At 32.8% G+C, this 14,979-nt stretch overlaps 1 protein-coding gene across 1 annotated transcript in view; it reads right to left on the reverse strand.

The window, feature by feature from the left end:
* ADAMTS6 (ADAM metallopeptidase with thrombospondin type 1 motif 6) overlaps window positions 1–14,979 on the reverse strand; it is a 276,006-nt gene that overhangs the window by 54,323 nt on the left and 206,704 nt on the right. The window contains exons 16-18 of the mRNA XM_079916157.1: window positions 9,352–9,485; window positions 7,600–7,723; window positions 6,996–7,076 (exon numbers count right to left, since the gene is read on the reverse strand). Coding sequence (XP_079772283.1) covers window positions 6,996–7,076; window positions 7,600–7,723; window positions 9,352–9,485 — 339 coding nt within the window. The remainder of the gene's footprint in view (window positions 1–6,995; window positions 7,077–7,599; window positions 7,724–9,351; window positions 9,486–14,979) is intronic.

Raw genomic sequence — 14,979 nt, forward strand, 5'->3', positions numbered from 1 at the left:
AAAAACTTTATCAGGCCAGATAAACAAGAAGGCCCAAAGGACTATAAGGGTCATGATGCAGAGAGTCTCTGACTCTCTGGACCTCTGCCACTTGTTCTTAAGAGTATAGACCATTTTCATTCCCCCCACCCCCATCTGCCTGGCAAATATATCTGTACTTTCTTGACTTCACATATGTTATAAAATTCATTTGATTGTCAAAAATAAATCTAATTAATCTTTTGAGATAAGAACATGTTAACGAAATTTAAGGATTATTTAGTCTTAAATTTGTCTTGTATTTAAAATTTTTTATTTTCAACTCTCACAGTAATTCTCTGTCTCATTTGAAACATCAGAATTACTTGGTTATATAGGACATCTGAGCCTGTATCACATGAAACAGTAAAAATAAAAACAAAACCTCTAGCAGCTTTGAATTCTCCTTCAATTTAAGCTCTCACTTTCCATTTTCCCATCTACTCACTTAAGGAATCCTAACTCACCTTTGCTGGTACCATAACGTAGTTCAGAAAAACACCAAACATTTAAGAAGGACTGAATAAGAATTTACTAAGGGAGGAGGATGTGGCATTATGGACAAAGAATTATCAAAGGGAAAACATCTGATGTCTTATTTTTGTTTTGATTCTTGCTGATGCAGAAAAGAATCTAAAATTATGGTATAAAAATAAAGGAGTCTTCCTTTATTAAAGGAAGGAAGAGCCTGATGATACTGGTATTCTACCTAAAGATGCATTCTAGATATAGTCTTATTTTTAAAAGATTTAAGGAAAAACAGGTGGTATTTTAAGGGGAGTAAGAACTCAACCAGATTTCATAAGGGTCTCTGCAGAGTCTAAATCTGTCTCAAGGGATCAAACATCAAATAAACAGAATTTCCACTTCTTTACAGAGGAAATAACTGGGATTGGACTTGCCCTCCAATTATAAATAACTAGAAAACTCACAAAATATATGAATCAGCTGTTTTTAGACATTGGCCAGGACTGTGCAGGACTATGACACAGGCAAAAAGGAACACAAGGTGAGTCTCATAATCTCCCTAGCTTCCTGCCTGGAGGTACTTTCTGTCAGTGTAGACCATGAGAACCCAAGCAGAGGATGGTGGTCTCACTGAGTTAAGGAGACAGAGATCAGAAACTGGGAAGGCTAAGATACTTGGAATTTGCAGAACCAGAGAATTAGAGTAAAAGGAGGGAATCTGTTGCTGAATAGTAATCCATGTATGCATAGGATAAAATTCCATGAAGCCAGGCCAAAAAAACCACCAAAAAACAAACAAACAGAAACGAAAACAAAAAACTAGATAACCACAAGCAGAAAAATTTCTCGAGAAAGAATTCAGAGAGTTTCAACCACTAGGGCATTCAGCAGAGAATCATGCCTTTTTAGTAGGGCTGAGCAACTCTAGAATTAAGGCTACTCTGGACTCACCTAAACAAAGCTCAAATACAAGCCTCAAAGATATCAAGCTCATCAACAAGTTAGTTAACACTCTTTAAAGGATAAAACAACAACAACAGCAAAATCCAGACTCTCAATAAAAATATATTCACAATGTACAACATCCAATGAAAAATTACTACAACTGGCAAGAAAGGGGAAGATATGGTACAAACCACGAAGAAAGCCAAGTAAAAGCAACAGACTCAGAAATGATAGAAATTATGGAATTAGCAGAAAATAACTTTCAAACAGCTATTATAAATATACTCAAGGATTTTAAAGGAAAACAAATATAATGAGAAAAAACTGGAAGATATGTACAGATGGATGCTCAGATCTACACAAAGAAAGTATGCCAGATACAATAAATATGTAGGTAAACAGAAAATAATTTTTCTTATTTTTAAATTTTTAAAAAGGATAACTGACTCTTTAAAACAAAAATAATAACAATGTATTGTAGGGTTTATAACATATGAAAAAGTAAAATGTGTTTTTAAAAAATAGCACAAAGGATGGAAGAAGACAATGGAAGTAAACTGTTATAAGCATCTTGCATTATACATAAATGGTATAATATTATTTGAAGGTATATTGTGATAAATTAAAGATGCATTTTGTAAACTCTAGAGCAACCACTAATTAAATAGAAAAAAGAAGTATAGCTAATAAGCCATTAGTAGAGTCCAAATGGAATACTATAAAACACTTGATAAACCTAAAAGAAGATATAAAAGGAGAATAAAGGGAAAAATACATGGAACAAATAGAAAAACAGCACAATGGTAGACTTAAACCCAATGATTTTAACCATTACATTAAATATAAATGATCCAGACGTGGAGCTGACAAACTATGGTCCACCACCTGTTTTGTAAATAAAGTTTATTGTAACACAGTCATACCCATTTATTTATGTATTATCTGTATCTGCTTTCACACTACAATAGTAGAACTTAATAGCTGAGATAGAGACTTCATGTCCTGTAAAGCTGAAAATATTTACCATCTGTGCCTTTACAGAAAAAGTGTGGCAAGCCCCCCATTTAGAGACTGTAATTGAAAAAGCAAAGATGGTTAGATACAATAAGAAATCAGAGTCAAACTACATGTTGTCTAAAAGAAACATATTTAAAGTTCAGAAACACCTACATGTGAAAAGTGGATGGATGGAAAAGAATTTACTATGCAAGTCCTAATCAGAAGAAATCTGGGTGGCTAGATTAGGATCAGTCAAAATAGATGAGGGTCAAAGAATATCATCAGAAATAAAGAGGAACATAGGATAATTATGAAATGCTCAATACATCAAGAAAATCTAACAATCTTAAATGTCTATACACCTAACAACAAACTGAAAATAAATGAAGCAAAACCTTACAACTAATGGGAGAAATAAACAAATCCACAATTCTAGTTGGAGATTTCAACATGATTCTTTCAATATTTGCTGAAACAAGGAGGCAGAAAATAAATAAAAATGTATAAGACTTGAACAAAACTGTCAACCAATTTAATCTAATTGACATTTATGGAATACTAAACCCAATACCACCATAATATACATTCTTCTCAAGTCCACATGGAATATTCACTAAGAGATACCATATTCTGGGCCATAAAAACACACCTCAACAAAAGAACTAAAATCATACAAAGTACCTTATCTGTCCATAATGGAATTAAGAAAAACCCCCAAATATTTGGAAATTGAATAATACCTTCTAAGCCATGCGTCATATGGTAAATAAAATATTTTAAATTGAGTGTTGGAAAAAAATATATCAAATATATGGGATGAAGTTAAAGCAACGCTTAGAGGGAAATTTATAGTGCAAAATGCCTATTTTAGGTTAGAAAAAAGATCTTTAAGATCAATAATCTAAGTTTCTATCTTGAGAAGCTAGAAAAATAACAAATTAAACACAAAGTGAATAGCAAAAAGGAAAAAATAAAGAGAAGAGTGGGAATCGATGTACTGGAAAATGGAGAAATAACAGAAAAGTCATTTAAACCAAAAGCTTGTTCTTTGAAATGATCAATAAGGTTAATAAACACCTCACTAGAACAATCAAGAAAAAGAAGATACAAATCACCAATGTGAGGAATGAGAGAAGAGCCATCACTACAGATCCTACAGGCATTCAAACAGAATAAGGGAATATTATGCACAAAATTATGCCAATGAATTCAACAACTTTATATCTATTACAGAAACTGAATTTTTCATTAAAAACTTCCCACAAAGAAAACTCCAGCCCAGAATGGCTTCACAGTTGAATTCTATCAAACATTAAGAAATAATACCAATTTTACCCAGACTTTTTCAGAAAATAGAGAAGAAAGGAATATTTCCCAACCAACTTTATGAGGACAGGTTTATCCTAATATAAAAACCAACAAAGATGTTATAAGACTACAGACCAATATCCCACATGAACATAGATGCAAATATTCTTAACAGAATATTAGTAAATCAATTGTAACAATATATACAAAGGATAATAAATTTATGACAAAGTGATTTTTATCCCAAGAATGCTAGATTGATTTAACATTTGAAAACCAATCAATGCATTTACTATATTAACGGGAAAGGGAGGAAAAAAAATAACACATGATCATGCAGTAAACCTCAAAACCTATTCATGAAGAAAACTCTCAAAACTAGAAACAGAAGGGAACTTCCTCAACCTGATAAAGGGCATCTACATAAATCTTCTAGCTAACATTATATTTAGTGGTTAAAAAAAAACAAACAAAAAACCCCCAAAAACTGAATTCTTTCCCTTTAAGATAAGCAACAATGAAAGGCTGTCCAGCCTCCTCACTTCTATTCAACATTGTACTGAAGGTCCTGATCACTATTATAAGGCAAGAAAAACAATATAAAAGACATAAATATTGGAAAGATAGAAGTAAAACTGCCTTTGTTGAAGGATGACATGATAATCTATGCTGAAAATCCTAAGAAATGTACAAAGCAACTATCAGAACTAATACATGAGTATAATCAGGACACAGGACATGAGGTCAATACAAAAATAAATCAATTGCTGTATAACAACTGACAATTCAAATATGAGATTAAAATATCAATATCATTTACAATAACATCAAAAAGCATGAAATATTTAGTGATAGATTTTTTAAAGATCTATATGTGCAAGATGTGTACACTGAAAAATAAGCATTACTGAACAAATGTAAAGACTTAAATAAATATACAGGTAAATCTTTTCACGTATTGGAAGACAATATTTTTAAGATGTCAATTCTCCCCAAATTGATCTATAGATTCCAAATAATCTTTTTGTAGAAATTGACAAGCTGATTCTAAAATGTATATAGAAATATAAGGGACCTAGAAAAAAAAAATTATTTTGAGAAAGAGGAACAAATTTGAGGACATAATGCTTCCTATTTTCAAGACCTAATGGAAATCTCTATTAATCAACACAGTGTGGTTTTGGTTTAAGGACAGACATACGGAACAATGGGAGGGAACAGAAATAGACCCATACATTCATGTGCAATTGATCTCTACCACAAATGTCAAGGTAATTCAATGGGGGAAATAACATTCTTGAACAAAGGGTGCTATAGTAATTGAATATCCATGTGAAAATAACTGAATTTCAATCCTTACTTTATACCTTACATAAAAACTCAAAATGGACCATATATCTAAATGTAAAAGCTAAACCCATAATTTCTCTAAGACATATTGAAGACAATCTTTGCAATCCTGGGGTAGGCAAAATTTCTAAGATAGGATGTGAAAGCACAAACCATGAAAAAATTAATACATTAGATTTCATCAGAATTAAAAGACACCATTAAGAACAGAAATAAACAAGCCACAGATTAGAAGAAAATATTCATAAACATATATTTGAACAAGACATAACTAGACTATATAAAGAACTCAGAACTTTATAAAAAGAAAAAATGTAAAAATAGGCAAAATATTTGTTTAGACATTTTACAAAAAAAAATATCTACATGGGTAGAGTTAAAAAGACTGACAATACCAAGTACTGACAGGATGTAGAGCAACTGGAACTCTTTTACATTACTGGTGGAAATATAAATGATACAATCACTTTGGAAAACAGTTAATTTAATTAATTTCTTATAAAGTTAAGCATGTACTTATCATATGACCCAGTGATTTCACTCCTAGGCTTTTTATCCAGGAGAAACGAAAACATATGCCTGCACAAAACTTGTCTATGAATGTTCAAAGAAGCTTTATTCATAATAGTTGAAGACTGACAATGACCCAAATATCCATCAACAAGTGAGTGGATAAATAAATTATGGTATATCCAAACAATGGAATACTATTTGGCAATAAAAAGGAATGAACTTCAGATACACTCAACAATATAGATGAATCTCAAAAACATTATGTTATGAATGAAAAAAAAGCCAGATATAAGAGTGCATACTATATGATCCTATTTATGTGAAATTCCAGAATAAAAGTAAAATAGTAAAATGTCAGAAAAGAGATCAATGTTTTCTGAGGCTAAGGCTAGGGGGACTTGACTGCAAAGGGTAATGAGAGGATGTTTTGGAGTCATAGAAATGTTCTACATCTTGGTTGTGGTATTTATATGTATATCTATATCTATATATATAGAGAGAGAGATACAGATAAAATTGTAAATACTTTGTGAACTATACACTTATAATGGATGCATTTTATTATATGTAAATTATACCTCATTAAAATTGATTTTAAAAAATCAACTATGGGGCTTCCCTGGTGGCGCAGTGGTTGAGAGTCTGCCTGCCAAAGCAGGGGACACGGGTTCGTGCCCCAGTCTGGGAAGATCCCACATGCCGCGGAGTGGCTGGGCCCGTGAGCCATGGCTGCTGAGCCTGCGCATCCGGAGCCTGTGCTCCACAACGGGAGAGGCCACAACAGTGAGAGGCCCGCATACCGCAAAAAAAAAAAAAAAAATCAACTATGGGACTTCCCTGGTAGCACAGGGGACATGGATTCAATCCCTGGTCTGGGAAGATCCCACATGCCGCAGAGCAACTAAGCCCATGCACCACAACTACTGAGCCTGCACTTTAGAGCCCGTGAGCCACAACTACTGAAGCCCACTCACCACGACTACTGAAGCCCAAGCGCTCTAGGGCCCGCGTGCCGCAACTACTGAGCCTGCGCACTGCAACTACTGAAGCCCATGCACCTAGAGCCCGTGCTCCGCAACAAGAAGCCACTTCAATGAGAAGCCCGTGCACCACAACGAAGAATAGCCCCCGCTCACTGCAACTAGAGAAAGCCTGTGCACAGCAATGAAGACTCAATGCAGCCAAAAATTTAACAAAAAAAAAAAAAAAAAAAAAAATCAACTAACCCAGTGAAGAATAAGCTATAAACTACTAATTTTTTTGTTTAGTTCTTTCATGTGGAACTTCTTTTTAACATGAAAGTGTTCTACCTCAAAGCAGTATGTCTTTTCCTTCATGATACTGTGGTGCTTTTCCTCATTAATTTTTAAAATCTAGCAAAATATGCTACTTACCAATATAGTTCTTTGACATGGCAACTTCTCTGACTTCAATGTGAACAGAGCCTCTTGGTATCTGCACTACTTCCATGTAGCCTGGAACACAGAAGACAGCCAGTAATAAGCAGCATCTGGAGCTTTCATCAGAAAATGAGTGTTTAGTAAGCATTCAGTAATAACAGTTTCCTTATTCTTCCATGCTTCCTTTTGTACTTTATAAATTGTGAATAATGAGCAAATTCCCCTTTGGGTTCATGAATACATCTAAGAGTATTTTTCTTTTCCTCTAAAATTATCTCAAGATATCTTTAAAGTCTCAAGATATATAATATTGGTTCATTTTTTTTTTTCCCTCAACACATGGCGCCCACTTCAAGGCTCTGTGGGAATTCCCATCTTAAAGAAACGTGGCTAAATGAAGTCAAGTAGAAATGGAATAATATGTCCTTAAAATATCTAACCTGAAGCCATATTTAATATTTAAAGGACTGAAAGCAATTTGGGGGAAAACCATTGTCTGCCTGAATAAAGAAATTTTTAAAATAAGGGGGGAAATCAAATATTTTGGCTATTCCAAGTACACCAGAGGTGTGAGGAAGAGTTCTTTCTACACACTCACCTCCTCTGGGCAACGAATCATTGAAGAACCCTTCAATGGCATCACATGTGCTTCCATCCCCTCCACAGACTCGACATCTATCTTCCCTAGCATCGGATCCCAAAATATTATCACAACCTACATGCTGAAAACAGAGAAGAATATTCAGTGTGTCAAAAAGAGGAGGAGCTCTTGGACCCACTAACCAAATGAATATAACTTATTTATTTACGTGTTTTTCCAGTACAGGAAATCTAAACAGGAAATACTTTCCTCTTTCCACGTATACCTTCATTCCCTAAGTAATTCTAGCTAACACTTCTCAACACGTAAGTTTAAAGAAAAAAATTCTGATTTCCCCAGGAATGTACACCTGTATTTCTAGCTTAGACTTCTTCTTCATGTATGGATACCAGGCTCCAATTCTTAAAATATTGTAATTTGTTGGCAATGGGCTCTTACTTATACCCTCAATTAAGAAATGCAAGAACTAAGAAAAAATGGCATATGGTCCTACACAACAAGGGTTATAACAACAAGAGTCTTGACTGAGCACTATGGTTTGCCCTTTCTAAACCACTGGCTCTTTTGGATATCCAATTTTTAGTGTTAGTGTCAAGGATTAGTTGTGGAATTCATGCCTGAGGAAATCTCTAAAAATGAATGAATACCTGTTTCCATTAGCTGAATAAAATTACCATAAAGAAAAGGAGATATAAACATGAAATTTTATTGTAGAAGCTGAAATTCTACCTTTCAATTTTGTATTTAATCATAGAAATGTGGCCTTCATATATTTTTGGCATATTTTGGCACTTAAATTTGTAATTTGACTTTTAGCCATTAATACCAGGCATGCAATGTCTGAATATAACCTGTGCCTGGGTCTTGGTTATCTGAAAAACATTTTTATACCGTCCCAGAAATAACTTTTTCTTCAAGTAAGTAAATAAACACACACACACACACACACACACACACACACACACACACACACACACACAGTGCAACATCAGATACATTTGGAGACAAGTTAACCAGAAGGACAGAAACTTGCAAGAAATTATGAGACTAACTAAAATAGACAGTGTTTTTTTATCTCATCTTTCTCAGTTTCTGGCATTTAGTTTTATGTTTCTCTTTAAGGTCAAACAAAAGCAGACAAGGAAAAAAGTTAAGAAAACAGTGTTTTTTGTGGCTAATTTCTTATGATAAGATTCATACACAGGAAAATACCATGGATTTGCTCCTGCAATTCCCAACTGTTCTGGTTAATTCTCTGAAGTAGATGCATTAATAAGAGTAATTCTATAGCAAAAACCATTATAAATGCTTCAAAAGAAGACAAAATGGGAAGAGCATAGCTGTTTTACACTTTGAGGAAATATTTTGCTATGAAATATATCAAATAATCTTTCATTGAGAACACACAGTAGACATATGAATGAGCTGAATCCTCATTCCCCCTCTTTGCTATCATCTTGTTTGTAAACAGAAGAATAATGGAAATTAAATTCCAAAATATCTTCATAGCTCTAGCAATCCCTATAAACATAACTAGAACACCAGAATAAATCACACTTGCATGGTGCTTGAAGGTGAATGGATAATTCTACCTTTAACTATGTATATTTCCTTACTGAAAATTAAATTAAAATGCAGCCCTTTATTAAAAATTAGCATAGTATTAATTACGAGCTACTATATGAGAAAAAAAAGACAGAAGTCTCAAAAACCCCAACAAAAAGCAATGAAATTCATAATCTGAGCAACCTTGCATTCTCCATTGATACAGATATCCAGTGAATCTGCATTGCACTGAGTCCCATCAATCACCGCAGGGGCACGTTCAGTGTAGAAATTGTAACCTTCAGCCAAGCAGTTTAACGCACAAGGTTTTACCCCACCTGGACAAATATAGTAGGAGAGAAATAAATGGAGTGGTTCTCCTAAGGAACAGTGATTCAGTATCATCCACAGCATATTTACGATTGATAACAGACCATCACTCTCTGACTATATACCTAGATGTGTAGGTTTCTTTTCTTCTTTGCTAAAATTTCATGTTTACTTTCATTGCTTGTGCAACTTGAAGGAGGACCTGCTGAGTAATCTTAAGGTTTTAAAATTTCAGGTATTTCCCATATATATTTTCAATATATTTTAGGTCAAAAGGGATCGCAGTGGAGGTAACTGAATGTTGAAAAAAATGGATGAAATAAAAGCAATTTTGAAAAACTAAAAAAATAAAGTTTAGGAAGGCCTTGAGAATGACTTTGTATGACAAATAGAAATTTATGCAAATTATATCACTTGTTACTGAATACGATACAAAAACTGCTACTTCAAGCAGAGATATGGTAATTATAAAATAAAAGTAAACTTAGAGCTGCTTTAAACATATATTCCATGAAAGTGGCTCTAGCATGGAGATAAATTCTTATGAGATTAGCAAGTCAAAGATAAAATTAATTATAGCACTAAATTTGAAAAGTTCTTATGAGATTAATAAATCAAAGATAAATATTGGGTTGGCCAAAAAGTTCGTTTGGGTTTTTCTGTAAGATGGCCAACCCAATATTACATAGCATCAAACATTTTTAGTTTAAATAAATTGAATAAAAACTAAAAGAAATAAACTTGAATAACTTTTTAAAAATCTAACTTTATATTGTGAATAAATGCATACACTAACTTGAGAATTTTCATTTTGTAACTTGAAATTTGTATTTCAATAGCTGTGTGTGTATTTCAAGGTTGACGTGAAAAATAGGTATAAATAGTAGCAATTTTAAAAAAACAAGCAGATTACATATCATAACTTCTCAGTATATTGGAAAAGTAGCAATCAATATGGATTTATTTTATTCAAAACTGAACATAAAAAAGCTATTTATAAAAATGTAATTATTGATTAAAATTAGGACTTAAAAATACTTTCTGTTGAACCTTTGTTCCATGATGTTTAAAACATTTTGGCCTTATTATAATGATCTGATAAAATTTCTTTGAAATAAGGAAGACTTCCTCTAAAAAAGAAAATTAGACAGAAAGATGAAATGACATGCCTAGGTCTTAGTGAAGGCAGAAACCAGGTTTCTACGGGGTGAAGTAAAAGAGAAGTCAACTGAGTGATGGAGACAATGATAAATTATAGAGAGAACAATTGATTAAAGTAGATCACTGTTACAGTTGACTTTTGTCATGTAAGAAGATGGCCCAATATTGTCAGACATTGTTTTTTCAAGAGGAGATGAAAACCTAGACTTTAAAAATATAAACTCTTGGGCTTCCCTGGTGGCACAGTGGTTGAGAGTCCACCTGCCGATGCAGGGGACACGGGTTTGTGCCCCGGTCCGGGAAGATCCCACATGCTGCAGAGCGGCTGGGCCCGTGGGCCATGGCCGCTGAGCCTGCGCGTCCGGAGCCTGTGCTCCACAATGGGAGAGGCCACAACAGTGATAGGCCCACATACCGCAAAAAAAAAAAAAAAAAAAAAAAAAAAAAAAAAAAAAAAAAATATATATATATATATATATATATATATATATATATATATATATATATAAACACTCTTCTTGGAAACTCATAAAAAATCTCAAAAATACTGTGGAGGCTAAAACATGTATATAAGTAAAAATGGTTCCTGAACTGCCAGTTTACAACCTCTGGCTGAAGTCTGTGTTTTCTTCCATTTTCAATGTCTACAGGCTATAGAACTTCTATATAACATAATGTTATTATTAGGCTTAGGTTAATGATACATTTTGCTGTACTGAGAACAGAAATAACAAGTAATAAATAAAATAATTTCTTCCTGAACTGATAATCAAGGTATTATATTTATTTTTATAAGATTCTCATGAATAAAATTGCTCTAAATTTCCACAGATCTAACTGGGATTTTTTTTTCATTACTACCCAGTGTAGTTCTTTCGCCATTTTTTATTGTAATGCTTTGGAATTTAATGCAGCTTTTTATGCACCAGACTATAAAAAGAGAACATGAGTCTTTTATTTACACAATTTTAGTATTAATTATGTAAGGTAGTATTTGATAGGCAGAACACATAAATGCTCTGGTTGTATTCCTTAGCCCACTGCACCGTGTGATAATAATACAAATATATTTATTCTTCCTTTATTGCTGAAGATGTGTTCAGCTTCCTCTGCTACAATAAGTTTTCAGAAGAGGTAATGTTATTATTTCAAGAAGGGATTTAAGATGATTCTCTGAATGGAAGGTCACATTACCAATTACCTTCAGTAAAGCTTATTATGAATTTAGGGTTAATTTACAAAGCACACAATTATCTAGATGCTAATTATTAAATCTGTGAATTATTTCAGAGACTTACTTCTACAGTAAGACAAAACAATCCCAAATGTATATGCACCTAATAAAAGCAATTCAAAATACATGAAGCAAAAACCTACACCCACACACAAAAAGCAAAGCCATAAAACAGTTGAAGATTTTAACACACTTCTCTCAGGAACCGATTAAAAAACCAGAGCAGAAAAAAATCAGAAAGAATATAAAAGATCTGAACAATACTATCATGCAGCTTGACCTTGTTATCATATAGAACACTATATCCAACAACTGGAGAAAACACATCCTTTTCACGTATACATAGAACATTCATCAACCTGGACAATAAGCTGTATCATAAAACAAATTTCAACTATTTTAAAAATTTAAATCATACAGAGTATTCTCTGATCATAATGTAATTAAATGATAAATCAATCACAAAAAATCTAGAAAAAATCAACAATTTAGAAATAAAAATAACACAGTTCTAAATAACCCCTGGGTCAAAGAAGGAATCACAATGTAAATAAGAAAATATTTTGAACTGAAGGAAATAAAAATACATCAAATGTTAGGAATGCAGAACAGTAAAATAAACCCCTCCCCCCAAATAATAATAAGAGCAAAAAATTAATTAGAAAAAAAGTACTAAAACCAAAAGTTGATTCTTTGAAAAGAGTAATAAAATTGATAAACTTCAAGCAAGAATGATCAAGAAAAAGAGAGAAGATACATATTATCAATAGCAGAAATGGAAGAGTGTATATCACTACAGATCCTATAGATACTAAACAGGATAATAAGAGAATGGTATTATCAATGATCTGCGAATAAATTGGACAACATGGAAGTAACATAAATTTCTTGAAGACACAAATTCAAAAACTGACATAAGAATAAAAAAATCTGAATAGCTCTTTATCCATTAAAGGAGTTGAGTTTGTAATAAAAAAATTATTTTCACAAGAAAATACCGAGCCTAGATGGTTTTATTAGTAAAATCTATTCTAAGGAAGACATATTATCAACCCTACAAACTCCTTCAAGATAAATAAGGATTCTATTTCTGGAAGCCAGAGTAACTCTGATACCAAAACTTATCAAAAACATGACAAGAAAAAAATTTACAAATCAATATTCCTTATGAAGATAGATGTAAACATCCTTAATCAAATATTAGCAATTAAGCCCAATAACAAGATAATAAATAAAAAGATAATAAATCATTATCACATGGGGTTTATCCTGGGAGTAAAATGTCAGTTTGACCTTATAAAATCTATCAACTAAGTCACTATATTAACAGAATAAAGAAGAAAAACACATATAATTAATACATGCACAAATTGTACTGAAAGGCCAAGTCAGTGAATTAAGGCAAGAAAATAAAATAAAAAGGTCCAAAGATTGAAAATAATAATCTCTATTTCCAGATAACATGACTATTTACCAAGAAAATTCTAAACAATCTACAAAACAACTATTAGAACTAGTAAGGGAATTTAGAAGGGTCACAGAATACAAAGTTAATATGTAAAAATCAATGGAAACAATTGAAAATAAAAAATTCTAAACTTTTATTTACAGTAGTGTCAAAACCATAAATTATTCAGGAATAGATTTAACAGAAGATGTGCATGACCTTACACCTAAAACTATAAAGCATAGCTGAGAGAAATTAAGGAAAACATGGAGAGATATACCATGTTCATAAATTGGAAAATTCAATATTGTTAGTATATCAGTTTTTCCTCAATTGATATAAAGATTCAACATGACAAGAATCATAAACCCAACATGTTCTTCTGTAACCATTAACAACTGATTCTAAAATTTATATGGAAATGCAAAGCACTTAGAATACACAAAGGACTCTTAAAAAAAAGATCAAAGTAGGAGGAGCTTACACTACCCATGTCCAAGACTCTACAGTTAATCAAGTCAGTGTGGTACCAGCATAGGATTGACAAATAGATCAATGAAACAAAATAGAGTCTATAAATACACTAAAAATACATACCATACCCCGAAATTATTTTTAGACTGTAGATCTAAATATAAAGATCAAAACCATAGGCTTTTAGAAGAAAATATCTTCCTGAGTTAAGGTAGGCAAAGATTTCTAAGACAGGACATAGAACACAATGACCATAAAATTTAAAAAAAATAGAATTCATCAAAATTAAAATCTTATACTCATCCAGAACACCATTTAAAACATAAAGAAAAGCAAAGAAAGTAAAGAAAGCCATAGGCTGTGAGAAAATACTTGTAAAACCTATCTGATAAATGAACCACTTGAGAATAAAAAGATAAATAACCAATCTAAAAATAGGCAAAGGAAGAGGCACATGCTGCTCAACATCACTAATTATTAGAAAAATGAAAATCAAAACTACAATGAGGTATCACCTCACACCAGTTAGAATGGGCATCATCAGAAAATCTACAAACAACAAATGCTGGACGGGGTGTGAGAAAAGGGAACTCTCTTGCACTGTTGGTGGGAATGTAAATTGATACAGCCACTATGGAGAGCAGTATGGAGGTTCCTTAAGAAACTAAAAATAGAATTACCATATGATCCAGCAATCCCACTACTGGGCATATACCCAGAGAAAACCATAATTCAAAAAGACACATGCACCCCAATGTTCATTGCAGCATTATTTACAATAGCTAGGTCATGGAAGCAACCTAAATGCTCATCGACAGATGAATGGATAAAGAAGATGTGGTACATATATACAGTGGAATATTACTCAGCCATAAAAAGGAATGAAATTGGGTTATTTGTAGAGATGTGGATGGACCTAGAGACTGCCATACAGAATGAAGTAAGTCAGAAAGAAAAAAAAATGTCGGATATTAATGCATATATGTGGAATCTAGAAAAATGGTCAGATGAGCCGGTTTGCAGGGCATAAATAGAGACACAGATGTAGAGAACAAACGTATGGACACCAAGGGGGGAAAATGGCGGGTGGGTGGGAGTGGTGGTGTGATGAATTGGGCAATTGGGATTGACATGTATACACTGATGTGTATAAAATTGATGACTAATAAGAACCTGCTGTATAAAA

This window comes from Stenella coeruleoalba, assembly GCF_951394435.1.
Source record: "Stenella coeruleoalba genome assembly, chromosome: 3".
NCBI classification, from domain to species: Eukaryota; Metazoa; Chordata; class Mammalia; order Artiodactyla; family Delphinidae; genus Stenella; species Stenella coeruleoalba.